We start from the raw sequence: 22714 nt of genomic DNA on the forward strand, positions 1-22714 counted from the left end.
TTGTATCATATAAAAATACTTTTTATTTATAACATATATTGAGAAATAAAATATTATATATGAAAAATACAAATATAAATTCTATTTTTATATATCAAAATATTTTGACATTCAATTAATATATATGTATACATATCAAGCCATGTAAAAAAAAAAAAAAAAAAAAAAAAAAAAAGAAAAAAAAAACAATTTATAATCTATTTTATGAACTTTTTATAATTTCATCACATATTTGAAAAAAAGGTATTTGTGAATTGTGTAGTATCAAGAAAGTTTTGATAATTTTTATCAGCTAAACTATTTTTTAAAGATTCTTCAATTACTTTTTTATCATAATCATTAAACTTTAACCAATCAGAGCATATATCCATGTCTTGAATATAATTTCTTCCCAATTTTACTCCAGGTATTTTCATAATTTGTTCTATAGATAAATTATTTTCATCTTCACATTGCATAACTTTCATGTTATTAGAAGAACTCTGTTGTTTGTATGAATTTACAAATGTGCTTGATATATGATTATTTTCATTATCATGATATAAATTTTTTGTATCCTTCATCAAATTTTCTCCTTTTTCATTGTTTATCTTATTTTCATATTCATCTTCAGTTACATTATTTTTATGTAAAGAACATGTTTTTAAAATGCAGTTATGATTACTCTTGTCTTGTGAATTAAATAAATAGAAATTTTTTGTGGGCACAATATTTTTATGTATCGAAGTTATTTTTTCTTTAAAGGATGAATAATTTCCACAGCTAGCTAATTTGGTTTTATTTAAATATTCTTTATTATTTATATCAACATTTCTGTTATTATTTTGTACTTGTTCTCCTTCCGTAAAAGGGTTTGTAAAAAAAGTGTTCCTTTTCATATTATTATATTCATTCATATATTTATTAGTATTGTTATTGTTACTAATACTTTTACTATTACAAACATTTTGATGGAATTCCTTATTATCTTGTGACATGGAACTTACTTTTTCATTAATAAAAATATTTTTATTTTCATTTGAAAACGAATTTTTATTTCTATTAATATCACACATAATTATATCATTCTCTTTTATTCTCAGATTAGCTATTTTCTTCTTATCATTATCTAAAGTATTTTTTATTGAAGAACGACTATGTAAGGTACTATGTCTTTTTTGAAATGGGAAAAAAAACTCGCCCATTTTGTTATTCAAAGTACCAAATTGAGAATTTATATTTTGATCATTAAATGAAGCTTGACCTGTATTATTTAATACTTGCACATTTGAATTCTTCTTATTATTAATATTAAAATTTTGAACATTCATATTATATGCGTTTAACGTATTATTGTTACTATTCCATAAATTTTTAGAAAATTCACTATCAAAACTTACAGTCTTGTTACTGTTTATCATATAATTTGCTCGTTTCATTTGATCATTATGACTATGTACGACATTAACATTATTTTGATTGTTACTAACATTAATGTAATTGTTACCATTCTTTATATCATTTTCCCTTTTACTATTTATAGGGTTACTTAATTCATTCCTTACATTATTAAATATACCATTTGTTTTATTAATTTTTTCTGCATTCTTTTTTAAAGTAGAAAGGTAATAATTATTCATATTATTATTATTATTATTATTAATATTTTCTTTTTCATTTTCATTATTTACTTTTACACTCTCATTATTACATTCATTTAATTTCATAATGTTTTCTCCCATTTTTTTATTATCATACTTTTCATCATTTCCATTTTTTCGATTAATATATTCCTGGATTTGTTTTTTTTCACGAATATTTGCTATGGAACTTTTGTTAGCTTTACATTTGCTTTGAAAGAAATTCAAATGATCAATAAATGTTTTTAGATTGCTACTTTTTATTAAATTATCATCCTCTTTATTGTTTTTTTGTTCTTCATTTGTTTGTTCGTCAATTTGTTTTTCTATCCCCTGTTTTTTTGTTTCATTTAACTGATCCAGATCTTGATCATTTTTATAATTTCCCTCTTCTTTTCCTGCTTCTTTCTGATCACTCTTTGTATTAAACGTTTGATCACCTTTATAATTTTTTTCGTTTTCATCATCATGTATATTTTTACATGAAGAAACTGTTTCATGAACAGTAGAGGATCTAAAAGATTTACGATTTCCTAGTGTAAAATTTTTTAATTTGTCAGTAAATATTTCAGTGAATCTAGTATATGTTGATTTTTTATTGATTTCATTTTTTGTATTTTCATTATTTTGTGTATCATTTTTTTCAAAATTTAATGTAAATAATGAATCCTTTTCAAATTTTAATGGTTTCACATTTTCATTAATTAATTTTTTGTTTGATGTTTTTAATGAATGTACATCACTTTTAGAACTAACATATCTATTAGAACATTTAGAAACATTATTACTTAATAAGAAATTATTTTTATTATTTATGTTATTAATATTTCTCTTAAATCCTGTATAAATATTAGGGGTCATCATTCTATTATAACTAATACTATATCTTTTTCCTTCAAATGGGGTAGCTTTTCTCATATTATTTCTATATATAACCTTACTATCATCTTTATATATTATATTCTTATTTGTGTTAACACTTTTGTCATTTCCATTTTCTATTATTGTATCTTCTCTATTTACATTCACTTCATTCCTCTTGTCTGTTATTGTATCTTCTCTATTTACATTGATTTCATTTCCATGTTCTAATATTGTGTTTTCCCTATTTACATTTTGTCCACTTGGTAGCTCCATATTTTCTTTTGACGAAGTACTTGTCACTTTTTGAGACGTTTCTACTATATTTTCATTAGTGGAGCTTTCAAACAATTCCTTTTTATTTTGATTAAAAATTAAAGCTTTGGTATCAAATGGTATAGGTACTTCCTTTTTATTATTGTAGTGATTTCCTGAAGTTAAATTATCGCAAATATTTTTATGTATATGTATTTGATCTGTAATTCTTTTAGAATTCGAAGAGATATATGGTAATTTGTTTTCATTTTGTAAAAGACTATTATATTGATACGTAGTATTATAATATTTTGGATTTGCATTTTTCATCATTAAATTTTTGTATATTTGTTCATTATTTCTTAAATAATTATTAGCTTTGATTTCGTGCATGTTATTGATATTATTATTTGATTGAATATGTGGATTGTTATAATAATAATAATGTTGATTATCATATATATTTTGTTGAAAAGGTAGCATGCTTCTTCTAGTTTCATTATTTTTATTAATATTAACATTATTATTGCTCATTTTATGGAATTCATTATTAATGATCATATTATTTAATGGAATTTGTTCATAACTTGCACTGATACATTTATCTACGTTATTCATATAATTTATATTATTATTACTAAAATTTTTATTTAAACTAGGTAATACATAATTGAATCTTTCATTTTGTATCATATTAATATTATTGTTATTCTTTTGTGATATAGGATATAAGTCTTGTCTAAGTACTCCATTATTTATTGAACTAAATCTTTTCATATAATCATTAATATATGGTGAATTCATATTATGAATTTGATGTTTTATATTATTACTATTGTATGTTCTATTTTCTAAATTTATGTTTTTCCTTTCAATATCTTCCTCTATATCTTTTTTAAATATATAATTTGGTATACTTTTCATAAAGTGTTTATTATTATTTTTGATTTGTGCAACCTTTTTAATATCCATACTACTAATCGATTTACCATTTCTCTTAAGAGGAACTGCTTGTTTTTTTATTTCTATTACTCTTTTATGATCTTCTTTATTTTTATTATTTATAGTACAGTTTATTATTTCTATTTTCTTTTTATTTTCAATATAAATATTTTCACTAATTTTTTTTATTTCATTACTTTTTTGGCTTTCTTCATTATTTTCCTCTACATGCTCTATTTTTTCTTCAAAATTTTTGGATGTTGTCTGTGTAACATTTTCTTTTATTTCATTAGTATTATCTATTGAATTACTTAAAGGAACTTGTTCTGTATTATTATCTTGAATCAAACTGTTTTTTTCATCATTCGATTTCTCATTACTATCTACATCACTCGTCATAATAAATTCTTTTGAAAAGGGTGTGCTTGTTCTCTTCTTTTTCTTTTTAGAACATGTATTTTGTTCTTTTTTCAAATTTTCATTTTTACATATTTCTTTTGTATTTTTTATCTCATTCATAATTATATCTTTTGTTAAATTGCGTGTATTATTTTGAGTATCGTTTTGTGCATCATTTATTTCTGTAGTATTATATAGATTAATATGACTTGTGGATCTTTTCTTTTTATTCTTTTTAGCCTTACTGTTCTTCCTACATTTTCTTTTCATTTCATCACAACTGTAAACTAATTTTGTGTTGCCTTCTTTCTTTCTCAATGATTTATTATTTAATTTTGTTTTTTCATATAACGTAGTATCATCTGAATCTTTTTCTTCTTCATTTGTACTTTCGTTCACAAATTGATTAACAACATCCTTTTCGTTTTCTTTTTCATTTATTATATTAAGTTTCTTTTTCTTCTCTTTGTTTATTCCCTTTTCATTGTTAATTTTTTTTTTCATTTTCTTATGCGTCGTTTTATTTAATTGAGATAACATATCATTTTTATGAATTAATATTTTTTGGCTGGTCAAATAGGTGGATATTATATTTCTCAGGTTTTTCTTTTTCGAATCTTCACATAAAATTAGTTTTATAATTTCATTTAAATGCTTAATGAGGTTATCAAAATTGTTATTTAATTGTAATATGTCATTAAATATGGAAGCAAATTTTAATGAAAGTAATTCAAATAAAATTTTATCTTTCATTTCAGTTTCGTTATTGTTTAACATTAATAGTAATATGTTATTAAAATGTACTACCATCTTAATAATTTCATTGTAGTAATTATTATTTTTAGAATTTCTGTCAATTATATAAGATCTTATATCTTGAACAGTTATATAATGATCATCCACATTGTTTACATTACTAGAATTGTTTACATTTTTTTTTTCTTCAATATCTTCCTTTTTTAAGTTTATATTATTTTGTTGTTGATGATCCCTAATACAATTATATAATAAATGTATATCTGATACCTTGATATCATAATTTAAATCACTGAAACAATTTCGAAAGTATTCAAAACTTATCTTTTCTTCTTTCATATTTAGAATATCTTTTAAAACATCTTCTGTTATATAATTAGTTTCATTTATAACTAAATTGGATGATTCGTTCAAATTATTGAAGGACATTTGACTCTGTTTATCATAGTCGTCATGATAATTTTGATTAATTTCTTCTTCATTTGGTTTCTTTTCTTCTTTTTTTTTTTCTTCTTCTTCGTCTTCGTTTTCCTTCATTTTTTCTTCTTCTTTGAGTATATAATCATTATAATTACTAGTGAAATTACTTGGATACACATATGTCAACACCTTATTGATTGCATTATCACTTCCTCTAATATAATAATCTAACATATCTTTTACATTATTACTATTATATTGTTTATTTATATTGAAATCATTGTCATTTTCATTAATATTATTATTATTATTATTGTTATTGTTGTTGTTTTCCTTTTCATTGTCCAAATTTGTTTCAGAGTTTTCTTTTTTTTCTGTCTTATGGAAATCAAAATATTTTGATAAATTAGATACTTCTATTTTATATTTACTAAATATTTTATCGATTTCATCAGAACTGTTTCTACTATTATATTCATCCAAAACATTATTATCATGTTCCAATTTTAATTCTTTATATGTATCATCCATATTATATTTATTATCTTCAATTCCTTCTTTAAGTGTATGAAATGTATATTTATCATCCTCATCCTTTTTGATATAGTCACTATTCATCTCATGTTTTGTTGAAGCCATTTCAAAATTACTATGAATATTATTTGAATGAGAAATCATTTCTGGAAATATGTTTTTCTTTGCTCTATCAGCTATTAATGAAATATCCATCATTTTATCCTTATCTTCAAAAATGGATGAATGACTTTTTTTGTTACTATAATTTAGTTCATCCAATAATTTGTTACGAAATATTGGTTGTTTGTTTTCGTTCATAGATTCGTTCGAATTTTGGTCACATTTCTTAGTACTTACATTATCATCATCTTCCTCAATCTTTTTATAAATATTATTATTGTATTTTGAAATGCATTCATCATATTCATTTTTATTCATTTGATATTTGTCTTCTGCTTCAAGGGTATCCTTTTGAAATTTTTTCAAAAAGGAAAATTTCTCACAATTCTCCTTTTCTTTATCTATTACATCATCATCATATGCTTCATTTTTATTCATTGTTTTGTTAGAATTATTGTTGATATCATCTAAATTGAAATTTATATTACATGATATATTATTATTTGCATAATTATCCTTCTTCTCTTCATAATTTATATTATCATCTTTACAAATACTCATATGGTATTCATTTTGATTCATATACTCATCATTACGTATAGGAAACATACTTCTATTAAATTCCCCTATATTTTCTGTTTTATCATGTTGTACTTTATTTGAATCATTTTTCATAGCAAAATTATGTACATTTGTTTCTTCATGAGATTTTGTTAAATTATTATTATTTTTTAAAACTGAAATAGCTTCAGTATTCTCATAAAAAACTTCTTTTTCATCCTTAGAAGGGTCAATACTGTTTGAACCTACTTTATTAATTGAAGATTTTAATACATAATTCATTTCCATATTTTTTACTTTTTCATCAATACCATTAGATGGAGAATCAGAGAAACCGTAATTTATATTCATATAATTTTCTTCTACTATTTTATCACCCCTTGTTACTAAGTGATCACTTAGAATACCTTTTGTATCACGATTCATAACATCAGAAATTATATTCATTTCTTTTGCGCTACATTTGTTTGATGTACTTTCCAAGGAAAAATCATCGTTTTTATTGGAATCTTTATTTAAATTAAAAAACATCATTTCGGATTTTTTTTTTTTTTTTTTTTTTTTATAATTTTCAAAATATCCTGTATCGAATATGTATAAACTGTTTCTTAATGTTGGTAAATTATTATAATTGTTTGTTTTCCTTTTTTTTTTATTTTGGTTATTTCACTATATTATGATAATTTTTTAATATATACAAGGAATACATATATAATATATAGAAAAACAAAATAAGGCGACAGAAAAATAAAAAGGGTAAATAAATTAATACAGAATTATAAACAAGTGTTTAACAAAAGAAATAAGTTAATATTAATATAAAAGTGGAGTTGTTACAAATATGGATACATTCCTACTATTTCAACGTAACGATAAATGAATATACATATATATATATATATATATATATATATATATATTTATATATTTATATTTTGTTATGTTTTTTTTTTTTTTTTTTTTTTTTGTTTAGTTATGCATGTCAAAAGAAAAAATATATAAGAATGTTGCAATGTCTAAAAAAAAATTGTATATAACCAAATAATGAAACATTAAGATGAAAATGGTGTGAATGTCTTTTTAATTTTAATATATGATAAAATGAAAAAAATAAGAAATCAATAAATCAAATAAAAACAATAAAAAAAAAAGAAAATACAACAAAAAATCTATTATAAATAAAAAGACAAAGATATATATTTATCTGCAAATATTAGTAACACAATAAAAATTGAATAAAAAATAAAAATTACAAAGTATTCTTTAATGCAGACACAAAAATACATATGTATATATATATATATATATATATATATGAAACTCTTAAAAAATTTTAAGAATGTTTCTGCAAGGCGGAAAAATAAATAAACAATTGATAAATACATATAATATTTTTGTTATTTCACAAAATTTATAGAAAACCAAAAAAACAAAAAAAAAAAGAAAAACATATTTTTTTCTACAATGATAAGAACATGCTCTTAAACAATTAAATTTATTTATTTTATATTATTTTATTTTTTTAATTATATTTAAAATAAAATATATTTCTATGTTAAATATAAAATATGTATTTTGGTAGGAAACATATATATATATATATAAAGATATAATGTTATTTTTTTTAATAAATTTTTATTTATTGAGAATGTATAAGTACTTGTTAAATAAGAAAATCACAATGCAACAAAGTGCAAGAAATTTGTATTTTTTTTTTTTTTTTTATGCTCACATGATATATGTATATATATATAATTATACATATAAAATATATATTTATATGTATACCTTTTCTGTTTTCATTACACACCTTACAAGATCAATATAAATTTATTGCATTATCATTTTACAATTTTGTTTTATTTAAATGTATGCTTTTTTTTTTTTTATATAAAATTTTATTTTTTCAATAAGAAATACAAAAATTACGAAAAAAAAAAATATATTAATAATTATTTATATACATAAGAATAATGGAAGGAAATATCTTTTAATATAATAACTAAATATAATTATATTTATAACTCTTGTAATAGTCAGAAAAATTCTATCATCATTTTTGTTATATATTTTTCGTTAAGACAAAATAAATGTATAATTAAAAATTTTTGGAACCTTTTAAAGAGTTATATATATAAGGTGTTATGATATCATTCTTCTTTTTAAATTTGACAAAGGAATAAAAGGAACACAATAAATCATATAACGTATTTATTATATATATACACACATATATATATATATATATATATATATATATTTTATATATACCATTATATTTGTAGAATTTTAATTCTCAAATACTTATTTAATATATAGGAATATTAAATATTGTCTGATTATTCAAAATTGATACATTTGCTGTAGAAATAAACAATGTTAAAATATTAAGAAACGAAATAAATAAAGTTAACTTATGTTTTAATAATTTAAAAAAATATATATTATAAAAAGAATTAAAATATTGCATATATAGTTACACATTCTTTTAATACTTTATAAGAATTACATATATGTTAATATTAAAAATATAATGAAACTTATAAAAATATAATTTCTGTGATTTTTTCAAAAAAAATATTTCTCTATTTTTTATAATATTAATGCATGTGTATCTACGTATTCTATGTGAACATTTATTTGGAATAAAAATATATATATATATTTTTTTTTTTTTTCATGTATTTTTCTTTTTCTATTTTTCTACATAAAAAAGAATGATTGAATAGGATATGTTGAAAATATATTAATATGTGCAAATGGTGTCATTAAAAATATGAAAATAAAACAAATTGGAAGGAATATATTTTAAAGCGTTCTTTTTTTTTTTTTTTTTTTTTTTTTCTTATATATATGATTATATAACCATTAGATTCATTTTTATCATAAATGAAATGTTATATAAAGGATTATAATTCCTTTGATTGTAATTAACATGTTGACATTTTTGAATAAAAAAAAAATGGTGTACACTATACTATTTAAAAACAGACAAAAAAACAAAAACAAAAAATAAAATTAAAAGTATATTATTAACATATTATATTAAATCATTATTAAATATTCTTTATGCATTCAAATATTCTATAACAAATATATATATATATATATATATATATATATTTATATTTATTCATTTAAATGCATTATTATATTTTTCAGTTTTATACTTCCACAATTGGCCTGTTTAAATTAATTTATAATTATATAGAATAATTAATAAATGTGTACTACTCTTTATAATTACATATATAACATTACGAAGTATAATCTATTTATTATTATGCTATATTTTCACTATATATATATATAATATATGTACTCCCAACGTTACATAAGTATTTATGTTATTTTTATATAATATATTGAATTTATATTTTTATTTTTACTTTTAAAATTAATTAATTATTTAAGGTTATGTTAGAAATATATTTGGTCAATTTCTTTTCAGTTCCCAAATTATTTTATTTTATTTTATTTTTTTTTTTTTTCCGACATATACCCATCATAATTAAAAAAATAAATATAGTGTGATATAATATAATATAATTAATATAATAATATATATTATTTATTTTTTAATTATATTCATGAAATATTTTTAATTTTTACACTTTGAAATTATTAAAAATATGCTAATTAAAGTTTTTTTAAAATAATTTTAAGATATTATAATAAATAATTTTGATTATCTGCCAATATATCAAAAAAAAAAAAAAAATTTTTTTTTTTTTTTTTTTTTTTTTAATATATAATAATGGATGGGAAAGACAATGATGAATGGAATGATTATTCAAATTCATTCATGTTATATGAAAGGATAGAAAAATTATATAATGATCATTTGATTGAAAAAAGTAAATTAAATGAAGAGAATAAAGAGTTAATTAATAATAATGTGGCCCATCTTCAGAGGGAAACAAAAAATGTTATTAGAAATAAGTATATGATTAAGGAAAGTATGTATAATTATGATATAAAAAATTATTATAATGATGAATTTATATTAAAAAAAAAAGTGATGGAGTTATCGGAAGATATTATGACAGGTATAGATTATATTTATGATATTTTTCGTTTATGTAATGAAAGTAATGTCTTTTTATCATTTAATGGTGGAAAGGATGCTGTGGTTATTTTACATTTATTTCGATGTGCATATGCAAAATATCTTAAGGATATGAATATCAAAAGAAAAAAACCACACCTTATTTATTTTAAAGATGAAATGAATGAATTTCCTGAAGTTTATCAATTCTTAAATGAAAGTGCTTTTATGTTTGATTTTCATATAAGTATAATCAAAGGAACTTGGAAAAATGGTATTACTAATTTTATAAAAAACGTCCAAAAAAAACATCAAGCTACTATTATAGATCAATTGAAAATAAATTCTATTGATTCAAACATATTTCATTCTACATTAGCTTTTATAAATGGTACAAGATTTAATGATACGAATACTGAAAAATTACAAATTTTAAATGTTAGTTCAAGAGGATTACCACCATATTTATATGTTAATCCTGTCTTTTATTGGACCTATGGTGCCATATGGACATTTATACTTTATTTTAAATTTAGTTATTGTATTTTATATGATCATGGATATTCTTCCATTGGTTCAATAAAAGATACAGTTAAAAATGAATTTTTAAAATGTAACGATTGTTATTTACCTGCTTATTTCTTGAAAAATTGGAATTATGAAAGATATAATAGAATACAACCAAATGACAAATAAATAAAATTTTTAATAATAAAATTTAATGTTGACAAATTTAAAACTTTTTGCATACACAACATATTAATAATTTTTTTTTTTTCTTTTAATGTTTAGTTAATTAAAATATATATATATATATATATATATAGAATATTATTTATGTTTCTTTTAAAATAATTTGTGATATTGTTTTATATAAATTTTTTTTTTTTTTTTTAATTAAAATGTGCAAATTTTTAGTATCTATATATATATATATATATATATATATATATATATGTATAGATTTGCATTTATGATTATAAACAATACATAATTATATTCAATTTGGGATTCTTTATTTGATATATATAATTTGTTTTTTTCTCTTTTTAAATAAAAAGAAAATGCACTCAATAAATTATTTTAACAATTCTGACAAACACTTTTTATTTTTTTTTATTGTTTTAGGATTTTATTTTTGAACATTTTTTTTTTAACAATAAAAAATTTTTAATTTAATTTTATTATATAAACAAAAAAATATATATATATATGTATATACATACCTATTTATCATATTTAATAAGGGAAGTGTGTGTAAAAAAAGAGAAAATTAATTAATAACATATATATATATATTATGTACAAAAAAAATAAGCCTACGAATGATAAAATCATCAATGTATTATATGTTTGCTATATATTTGGTTTAATTATCTGATTCATTGGAATTATCTGAATTATATTCACTCAAAAGGCTTTGAACATTTTCTTTTTTCTTTATTACAAAATTAAAATTTGTTTCTTTCTTTATTTTATTAAACATTGGTTTTTGAATTATATTTGAAAATGATGAACTATTATTACTAATGGTATTTTTTAAAGAGTTATTATCTGTTTTGTCTTGTTGATTACCTTTGAGTTTACCTTCAATATCAATATTTGTTCCTTTAATTTTTACTGTACTTTCTTTTTCATATATATATTTTTTCTTTTTTAATAATAAATCTGAAAATGATCCATTAACTTTATTGGTATTATCTCCATCTGAATGATAATGTTCACTCTCATCCTTATCCTCACCTTCACCTCCACTTATATATTCATTTTCTTCTTCCTGGTTACTTTTATTATCATCAAGTTCTACTTCTTCTATTATAATATTATCCTTTTCCATATTCTTATTTATCCATTTATTATTTGATTGATTATATTTGTTCAAATTATCCCCTACATGATCTGTAGACGATCTATTTTTATTAAGTAAACTAAAAAATGCCTTTTCATCCTCTGAGTCTAGATTATTCATAAAGAAATTATTTTCTTTATTTTCTAATTCACTTTTTTCATATAAACGATTTAAAGCTTTATTTATACTATTAAATTTATCTAAATGTCTTTTATTCATATTTTGTAATTCTTCTAATTGTTCATTCATTTTTAATTCTAACATTGCATTATATGATTGTTTTTCTGTATTTTTAATTTTATCTTCATCTTTAACATTACTATTTCTATAATAATCATCTGCTAATTCTTGTTCTTTATGTGCATCATAAGTTCTTGTACCTCCAGCTATTAATAAATAATCACCATTTTTAGGATCTGTTTTAAATATAATTTCATTTTTACATTCTTGACATTTCCCATAAAATTTCCATATTGGTATATTCAAATAAGTTTCATCTTTTAATTTTTCAACTCTTGAATTAAATTTTGTACCAACGTACGTAAACGTTTTACATTTATTACATTTCAAAGTAAATGGATACATCATTCTTATATTCATTAATTTCTTTTTAGTCTTATTCTTGTTCCTATTCTTTCTCTTTTCTATTTTTTTCAACAATTTCTTACTTTCCATTAACTTATCCGGATCAAAATCCGGAGGGATATATTTATTCAAAACTTTCCTTTCAGCCATTTTTTAACAAAAATTAAACATAACTGAATTAAAATAAAACATCATACGATAAGAATAAATATATATATATATATACATTATTATTATTATTATTTTTTATTTTTTATTATATTATAAGGAATATTATTTTCCTATTATATGTATATCATAAAAAATTAAACAAACACAGAATTGCCCATTGTTAATTTATCATAATGCAATATTTTTTTTTCTTTTTTTTTTTAAGTTATATATACAAATTATATTATGCTACAAACTGTCATTTTAAAAAATAAAATATATTATATTATACATAATCCTAAGTATTAAAACAATTCCTTATTAAAAAAAATTAAATGAATAAATTCTTCAAAATTAGAAATTAATTAAATGTTCAAAATATTATAAAATGTAAATCTTCAAGTTTTAATTTTTATAATTATATTAAAAAAAATAAAAAAAAGAGATAATAAAATAAAATAAAAAGTAATATTTTTTAAAAAGATATTCAAAAAGTGATTATTAAAATTATATATATTATATATATATATATATATATATAATAATATAATAATATCATTTATTAGCATTTACAACATTTTAATATGCTAAAATTATAACAAATAAATCACATTCATTAAAAAGATAATTAATAAAAATATATGTGACTTGTAAGATATATATAATATTATAAAAATGTGATTAAAAAAAAACTTTCTATTTTTTCTATTATATATATATATATATATATGTATATATATATATATAATATATAAATATATTTACCAATTTTATTATTCCACAAATTTAATAACATATAAATTTATGTATTTATTTAATTCGTTTAATTTTTTTTTTAATTCATGGACTTCCCATTTATTTATTTATCCAATTATACTATATATTTTTTATTATTCTCTCTTTTCATTTTGATTACCCTTTTTCTGATTTCCTGCCATTTTTTTACTCAATTCTTGCTCTCTCTTATTTTTTTCTTGTTGTAATTGATTATCATCTATAATTTTTATAACAAATTCGTTGTTAGGTCTATCATCAATTAAAATACCCATGTTTAATAAGTGCTGATCTCTTAACAAATCACATTCTTTTAATAAAAGTTCATTGTTTGTTTTTATATTATTTATAAATTCTGAGTGTAGTTGTTCATTTTTTTCTTGTGCAGCAACAGGATCTAAATCATTTTTTTTGTTTTTTTCTTTTAAAATATTTCGAATTAATTTTGCATTGCTTTGTAAGTTTATTCTAATATTTCTTCTATAGGTACCGAGTGTTTGTAAGAGTTCATCAAATTTGTCATATTTTCCTTTATTTGCATCACCATATATTAGTCCAAATGTCTCAAAAATAAAATTAATATAATGTTTTATTTCTAAAAGTAATCCGATTTGTATTTTTTCCTTATCCACATATATATTTACTTCTGTAATTAATTTTTGAATAGCTAAAAGAGCATCCGGTGTATTAAAATTATCGAGGAAATGTTCATGGATTTTGCTTTTTGTTTGTCTAAATAATAAATTTAATTTATTATCTGCATCACTCCAATATAAATTAGAACTATTGAGATCAAAATTGTTTATTTTCATAAGAATTAAGGCAAAAAAGTTGGTAAATGATTTATCGATTTCAATACATTGTACCATGCTTTCTCCATTAGGGCTATAATTCATAAAATTATCCCACTTATTAAGAAGAAATAAGATACGAATTTGATTCGAAGTATATTTTGTTAACATATTTTTTATTGTTATAAAATTTTTTAATGATTTGGACATTTTTAAACCTTCAATATGTAAATGTCCTGAATGTAAAAAATAATTTACCCATTGACTATGATCAAAGAAAGCTTCACTTTGAGCTAGTTCATTATCATGATGAGGAAATCTTAAATCAATACCTCCACTATGAATATCTAAAACATCTCCTAATATATTACTTGCCATAGTTGAACATTCAATATGCCAACCAGGTCTTCCCTTTCCCCAAGGGGAATCCCAATTTGGTTCATTTGGTTTAGAGGATTTCCATAATGCAAAATCGTATGAATTTTTTTTCGTCTTTGAAATTACTCCTAAATCTCCTTCTCCTTCTAATATTTTATTTTCATCTTTTACAGATAACGGTTCCATACGTGCATAAAAATGTTTTCCACTTTTTTTAAATTCATCAATATCAAAATATACACTTCCTTCTTCACTTACATAAGCATATTTGTTTTCAATAATTTTTTCTATATATTTTACAATATCATCTACATATTCACTTACTCTAGTAATAGCTGTTGGTAAAAGAACGTTCAAACTCTTCATGTCTTCCCAAAATTCATATTCCCATTTTCTAGCTAATTCAGTAAAGCCAATTTTTTCTTCTACACTTCTCTTAATTATCTTGTCATCAATATCTGTTATGTTTATTACCATAAATACATCATACTTGAAATAATTAACTAATATTCTTCTTATAATATCAAAGCTAACATAAGTTCTTGCGTGTCCCAAATGGGCAGCATCGTAAACGGTTGGACCACAAGCGTACCACTTTATTTTATTCCCCTCCTAAATTATATAAAAAAAAAAAAAAAAAAAATTCAATAAAATATAATATATAAAAATATTATATATATATATATATATATATTATTATATAATCCAGAAATTTATAAGTTTACCTGAGGTATAAATTCCACTTTGCTATGTGTCAAAGAATTGTTCACAAACAAGTTAGTTATTTTCTTTCCTTCTTTTGAGGGTAGATTCCATTTTGGTAATTTATTATCATTATCCATTTTTGAATGAAATAATCTTTTAAATATGTATTTATCTACTTAAAATGAAAAAAAAAAATTATAAATATATATATATATATATATATATATATATATATTTATTTATTTATAAATACATTGAATATATAACTGAATGATTTATAAAATAAATATATATTACACATACATATTTATTAATGACACTTTTATATTTATATTGTATAATATTATTTATTTATTTTTTTTTTTTTTTTCCCTTATTAATTTTAAAGCATATAAACATTATTTATATAAATCATACATTTAATAGGTACTATATAAATATATTTGTATACACATTTTTTTAAATAGGTAACAAAATATATGAATATTTAAGCATATATTAAGTATACATCAAAATGTAATATTAGTAACAGTACATTTTCATTTATATTTTTCACACGTATATTTAAATATGAATATTTAAATTTATAGGATATATATAATAAAAAATATAAAACTTTTAATATTATTTATAAGATGAAATAAATAAATAAATAAATAAATACATATATATATATATATATATATATATATATATATATGGTCCATTATAAAGAGAAATAAAATTATGAATTGTAAAATGCAACCACTCCAATTTATTTAGAGGTATGAAAAAAATGTATACATCTAAAATGGTCTAAAGATGAATGGATAAATGATAATAACATGTACATTAAAAAAAGGATTCATAAAAATAATATAAAAAAAATATATATGCAATATTATACAACATATATATATTATATATTTATTTATTAGATGGTATAGAAATTAATATGTATGTAATTTTGCTTTTTTCTAATTCGTACTTTTATGAAAATTCTTATTTCTATTAAGAAATGAATTTCGTATAAAAAACATTCCCCCACTTTTTGTGGCTTTCCTATTTATAGAAAGAACTGTTTGGTGATGTCCTAATTTTAATAATAAACTCCTTTTGATATTATTCTTTAATGTATTAGGTAAATTTAATTTATATAAATATACAAATAATGCTATACATATAAAAAGGAAAAGATTCATTTCATTTTTATAACCACATATACATATATATATATAACAGAAGTGTTTATATATATATATACATATTATTTATATGTTACATGAATTTTGATAAATGGAAGAAAATTCGAAACATGAAGAAAAAATATATATATAATATATTATATATATAGAGAGAGAAACAAAAAAATTATAAAAAAAAAAAAAAATTATGTTTTATGAATTATAAATTATTAAATGAAAAATAAAAAAAAAAAACAAAACAAAAAGAAATGAAATAAAAAAAAAATGTAAAAAAAAAGAATATATTCTATGGATATGCATATGAACAGATGAAATTCTGAATTTTATATTTTTTAAGAGTGTTATATAAAAAAAAATTTTTTTTTTTATTATATTATGTATATTTATATTCACTTAATAAATATATACAATATATATATATATATATATATATATATAATATAATAATATTATATTATATTACATATGTAATATAAATCTATATTATAATATATATATCATATTATATATTTATTTATAAATTTATTTATTTATTTTATTCTATGTTTTTTAATTTTTTCACTTATCTATATAAATATATTATAGATTTAAAAATGTGAAAAATGCTTCTTTCACAAATGAAAAAAAAAAAAAAGAAAATGAAAAAAAAGCTTTACATTTCTTCTTTTGAAGAAAAAAATATAAAAAGAACAACGCTATTTAAAAAAATAAAATAAAACAAATATATATAAATTATATTTCATTATGGCAAATATTGAAGATATAGAAAAACAAATTGAAAATATAAAAATCAATTCAGATGATAATGAGAATTTTGTTTCTAAGAATAAAAATAGTTTATTAAATGGAGTAAATTTGGAAGATAATGAAATAAGAAATAATGATAAATCTGTTGATTATAATAATAATAATGAAAATGATACTATGAATGAAAAAAATAAACATGTTAATAATAATGAATATTCTAATAAAGAAAATAGTAATAATAATAATTTAGATGAACAGATAATAAATGAGACTTTAAATTTAAATGAAAAGGTTGAAAAAAAAAATGAAGAAAATTTGTGTAGTGGATGTAAAAAAGTATTAATTAAAAAATTAAGTTGCCCTATATGTTTAAAAAATAAAATATTTAGTTATTTTTGTAATCAAGAATGTTTTAAAAGTTCATGGAAAGAACATCAAAAGATACATGAAAATATGAATAAGGAAGATAATGATAAAGAAGATCATAAGAAGACTATAGTTAAAAAACATTTATCACCAGAAAATTTTGATCCTACTAATAGAAAATATTGGGCTTATGATGACCATTTAAAAAATTTTGTTAATTTTAAATTTACAGGAGATGTACGACCATGGCCTTTATCTAAAATTAATCATGTACCCTCACATATTGAGCGACCTGATTATGCAATTAGTTCTATTCCAGAATCGGAATTAATATATAAGAGAAAAAGTGATATATATGTAAATAATGAAGAAGAAATACAAAGAATTAGAGAAGCTTGCATATTAGGAAGAAAAACTTTAGACTATGCTCATTCATTAGTTTCACCTGGAATTACAACTGATGAGATAGATAAGAAAGTTCACGAATTTATAATTGAAAATAATGCATATCCATCAACTTTAAATTATTATAAATTTCCAAAATCATGTTGTACTTCTGTGAATGAAATTGTATGTCATGGGATACCAGACTATAGACCATTGAAATCGGGTGATATAATAAATATTGATATTAGTGTTTTTTATAAAGGTGTACATTCAGATTTAAATGAAACTTATTTTGTTGGAGATATAAATGATGTACCAAAAGAAGGTAAAGAATTAGTAGAGACTTGTTATTTTTCTTTAATGGAAGCAATTAAAAAATGTAAACCTGGAATGTTTTATAAAAATATTGGAACTTTAATAGATGCATATGTATCAAAAAAAAACTTTTCAGTTGTTCGTTCGTATTCAGGACATGGTGTTGGAAAACTATTTCACAGTAATCCAACCATACCTCATTTTAAAAAAAATAAAGCAGTAGGTATAATGAAACCTGGTCATATTTTTACTATTGAACCTATGATTAATCAAGGACACTATAGTGATGTATTGTGGCCAGATCAATGGACAAGTGCAACGTCAGATGGAAAATTGTCAGCTCAGTTTGAACACACTTTATTAATTACTAACAACGGGGTAGAAATTTTGACAAAGCGAACTCAAGATTCACCTCCACTTGGTTTTGATACAAAAGATGAACTATATTATAATTAAATATATACATATATTTTATTCTTATAAAAAATGTTTCAAGATAAGAAAAAAAAAAAAAAAAAAAAACTCATATATATATATATATATATTTGGATAATTATTCATATTTTACTTCCTTTTTAATTAATTGGTTTCTTGGCGAACCCAAGGAAAACAGAATAATTTGTTTTCATCTTTTAAATATATATATATATTTTTTATTTATTTGTTATTTTAAAATTAGATCCAAGTGTTTTAGATATTCACTTAATTTTTGAATTTTTTCAATTGAATTAATATATATATATATATATATATATATATATATATATATATATATAATATATGCCTTTAAAAAAAAAAAATTCATGAACATATTTTTGTGTGAATTATATACATATATATATATCAATACAATGATCAAAATATATATTGGCCATTCTTTATTTTATTTTTGTGCATATTTCTATATTTCCAAATTTATTTGTATTATATTTATTTATATATAAAAGAAACTATTCACTATATTATATATATATATATATGTTCCTTTTTGTTTTGTTATTTTTATAATATTTCATTGTTTGGTTAATAATTCGAACATGTAAAACAACTTTTTAATAATGAAAAAAATAAATATATAAATAAATAAATATATATATATATATTGAGTACTTTTCTTATTTATAATTAAACGTAAAGAACTATACAATATGTGGATACCATATCATACAATGGTAAAAACAACAAAGCTTGTTAATTGTATGTATAATATATATATATATATATATATATTCTTTCTAATTAATTTATTTAAGAAATAATTAATGTATATATAATAATACTTACTCAGTTAAACATAATATCATATACACACGAAAATATTGAAATACGAATTATTGTATTAATGTATAAAATGGTATTGTATAATGTGAACAAAGTATAATTATATACTCCTCTCTCCCTCAAAAAAAAAAAAATAAAATAAAAAAAAATATATATAAAATAAAATAAGTAAACAAATAAAATAATAATAAACCATATTCTAGATAATGCGACGAATATAAATGTATAAAGTTATTTTATAACTGTTTCATTTTTGTGTTACTTGCATTTAAGAATATATATATATATATATTTTTTTTTTTTTTTTTTTTTTTTTTTTTTGTATATTTTATTAAGACTAATATATACTTAGTACATTTATTTTATCTCTAAAATGGAATGATTCAAAAAAAAGAAAAAATGAATAATGATAATGAAAAAGTTAATAGAAAATAATGTAATTAAATTAAATTATGAAAATTTTTTAACAAAATATAAATTAAATTCAGGGAGTGACCATAAGGATTTGAATGATGAAGAATTGTATGAACATTTCATAATTAATAAATTCAATTACTCCAATCCTTTAGGATGTTTGCCCCCAAATATTTCTGATATAAAAGAATATTATTTAGATGGAATAAATATTTTTGAAGTAATAGATTATGTAAATATTAGTGAACGAATGTATAAATTTGAAAATATTACCGAGGAAGATGATAAAGAAAATGAAGACAACAGCAAAGAAATTTTCAGCCATTCAGAACCAGACGAAAAATATGATTGTGAAATGAAAAGTAGAAAAAATAATAAAAGTAATAAAATATCAAATAATAATAAAAAAGATGATAATAATATAAAAAGTAATAAGTATAGAAGATTCTATCGTTTTTTATTATATGATGGAAATACTTTCATATACGCGTATGAACAAGAATATAATGAAATATTCACATATCTTGAAAGTAATAAATATATATATCCCAAAATTATATTATATAATAAACCTTTAATTCGCCGAGGGGCTATATTATTAAAAAAGAACCAAGTTACAATTTTGTTTAAAGGATGTAGTGTATCACATGATGAAACTCAAGATAATGAAATAGAAGATTTTCCTTTAATATCTGAAAGCAATAATATAAATTCAGGAGTTCATCAAAATATACATGATGATTTATATAGTACAAGGAATACATATGACAATAAAAATGTACCTGATGATTCACATAATTTAATTAGAAAATTTTATTATGACGATAAATATGAGGAAAAAGAAGAATATAAAACTTATTATGAAAATACAAACAATTGTGGTGTATTAAGTAATTCGAATCGTTCTAATGAATATTATTCTAGAGGTAATATGCATAGTAATAATAATAATAATAATAATTATTCAATTAATGAATATGCAAAACATAATTATAAATATGATCAAAATAATGTGAAAAAAAATACACAATATTATGATAATAAAGATAAAAATTTTCATATCACTTCAATGGATTATAATAATAATAATAATCATGAATGTACAGGAAATAATTATAACAATAATAATAAGGGTAATCATTATTATTCTCATAATAGTCATAACAATCATATGCACGATCCACCTAAAAGTAATAATTATATAGGTTCGAATAGGTATAATACCGACAAAGCTTCATATAATTATTATAATAATAATTATAAGAACAAAGAACATTATATTGATCCTCCAAGGAATAATTACTACACACATGGAATAAATGATGATGAGTATTCTAAGGGAAATTGTCTTAACAGGTTTGAATATAATAATCATAATAATTATAAGGAACCCTTTCGAAATTATTCTAACAATCATCCAAGAAACAGTTATAACAAAAATAAATATAACATTTTTAATGAAAACAAACGTAACAGTTCTAACAGAAATAAACGTAACAGTTCGAATAAAAATACTCGTAATAGTTCTAAGGAATATTTTAGAAGGAATTCTAATAAATTTGATAATGAATATGATAAAATATATCATGATAATAATACCAGAATAAATCATCATAGTGATTTTTCTAGAAAAAATAATAATTATTTTTATAGAAATAATGATAATAATTACAATAATGAGACTTATATAAAGAACCATTTTTCTAATGAGGTAAAGCATAATGTAGGCTATCAAAGATTAAGTGATAATTTGGAAAGTAGAAACAGAATGAATTATGAAAATAATAATAATTATTATTCAACATATGGACATTCTGATCATAATGTTAATTATAATGATAAGAATAACAGGAATATACCTTTGAGTAATTTAAATGAAAAGAATAATTATATCCCATCTAATAATTATTATATAGAAAATTATGTACCAGAAAAGGAAGGTGATAGAAATATACATACAAATCAAATAAATAATTATTCAATTAATTCCATAAACCATAATTTTGAACAAATCAATTCTACCACGTGTAATAATAATAAGAATAATGAATTTTCATATAATAAGGTAGATGATAAAAATAAATTTGTGGAAATGCAAAATATTGAAGAAAAATATCATAATGATAATCAAGAAAGCTCTATAAAGGATTCAAAAAATAGCAAGAAATTGATCGACTTAACAGAAGGATTTTTTTCTTCAGAATTTTTTCATAAATCTTATGAATGTAATGATGTTAATAAAAATAGTGATATTATTATCCTGGATGATTAATTAAATTTATTAATATGTA

General features: G+C 19.9%; 6 protein-coding genes across 6 annotated transcripts; 3 read left to right on the top strand and 3 right to left on the bottom strand.

Moving 5' to 3' along the window:
- Positions 1-224: 224 nt before the first annotated feature.
- Positions 225-6983, bottom strand: PADL01_1013300 (conserved Plasmodium protein, unknown function; the record flags this gene model as incomplete). The annotated part of the gene is made up of 1 exon (XM_028682191.1): positions 225-6983. One exon carries the CDS (start codon positions 6981-6983, stop codon positions 225-227), a length of 6759 nt encoding a protein of 2252 aa, XP_028538494.1.
- A 3223-nt stretch (positions 6984-10206) lies between these two features.
- On the top strand, positions 10207-11193 carry PADL01_1013400 (FAD synthetase, putative; the record flags this gene model as incomplete). Its single annotated transcript, XM_028682193.1, has 1 exon — positions 10207-11193. One exon carries the CDS (start codon positions 10207-10209, stop codon positions 11191-11193), a length of 987 nt encoding a protein of 328 aa, XP_028538495.1.
- A 673-nt stretch (positions 11194-11866) lies between these two features.
- On the bottom strand, positions 11867-13081 carry PADL01_1013500 (conserved protein, unknown function; the record flags this gene model as incomplete). Its single annotated transcript, XM_028682194.1, has 1 exon — positions 11867-13081. One exon carries the CDS (start codon positions 13079-13081, stop codon positions 11867-11869), a length of 1215 nt encoding a protein of 404 aa, XP_028538496.1.
- Positions 13082-13971: 890 nt separating this feature from the next.
- On the bottom strand, positions 13972-16910 carry PADL01_1013600 (cysteine--tRNA ligase, putative; the record flags this gene model as incomplete). Its single annotated transcript, XM_028682195.1, has 3 exons — positions 13972-15636; positions 15750-15904; positions 16697-16910. The coding sequence occupies 3 exons, from the start codon at positions 16908-16910 to the stop codon at positions 13972-13974; spliced, it is 2034 nt and encodes a 677-aa protein (XP_028538497.1).
- A 747-nt stretch (positions 16911-17657) lies between these two features.
- PADL01_1013700 (methionine aminopeptidase 1b, putative) lies at positions 17658-19184 on the top strand (the record flags this gene model as incomplete). Its single annotated transcript, XM_028682196.1, has 1 exon — positions 17658-19184. One exon carries the CDS (start codon positions 17658-17660, stop codon positions 19182-19184), a length of 1527 nt encoding a protein of 508 aa, XP_028538498.1.
- Positions 19185-20415: 1231 nt separating this feature from the next.
- PADL01_1013800 (conserved Plasmodium protein, unknown function) lies at positions 20416-22695 on the top strand (the record flags this gene model as incomplete). Its single annotated transcript, XM_028682197.1, has 1 exon — positions 20416-22695. One exon carries the CDS (start codon positions 20416-20418, stop codon positions 22693-22695), a length of 2280 nt encoding a protein of 759 aa, XP_028538499.1.
- Between the last annotated feature and the right edge of the window lie 19 nt (positions 22696-22714).

This window comes from Plasmodium sp. gorilla clade G2, assembly GCF_900097015.1.
Source record: "Plasmodium sp. gorilla clade G2 genome assembly, chromosome: 10".
Taxonomy (NCBI): Eukaryota; Apicomplexa; class Aconoidasida; order Haemosporida; family Plasmodiidae; genus Plasmodium; species Plasmodium adleri (nom. inval.).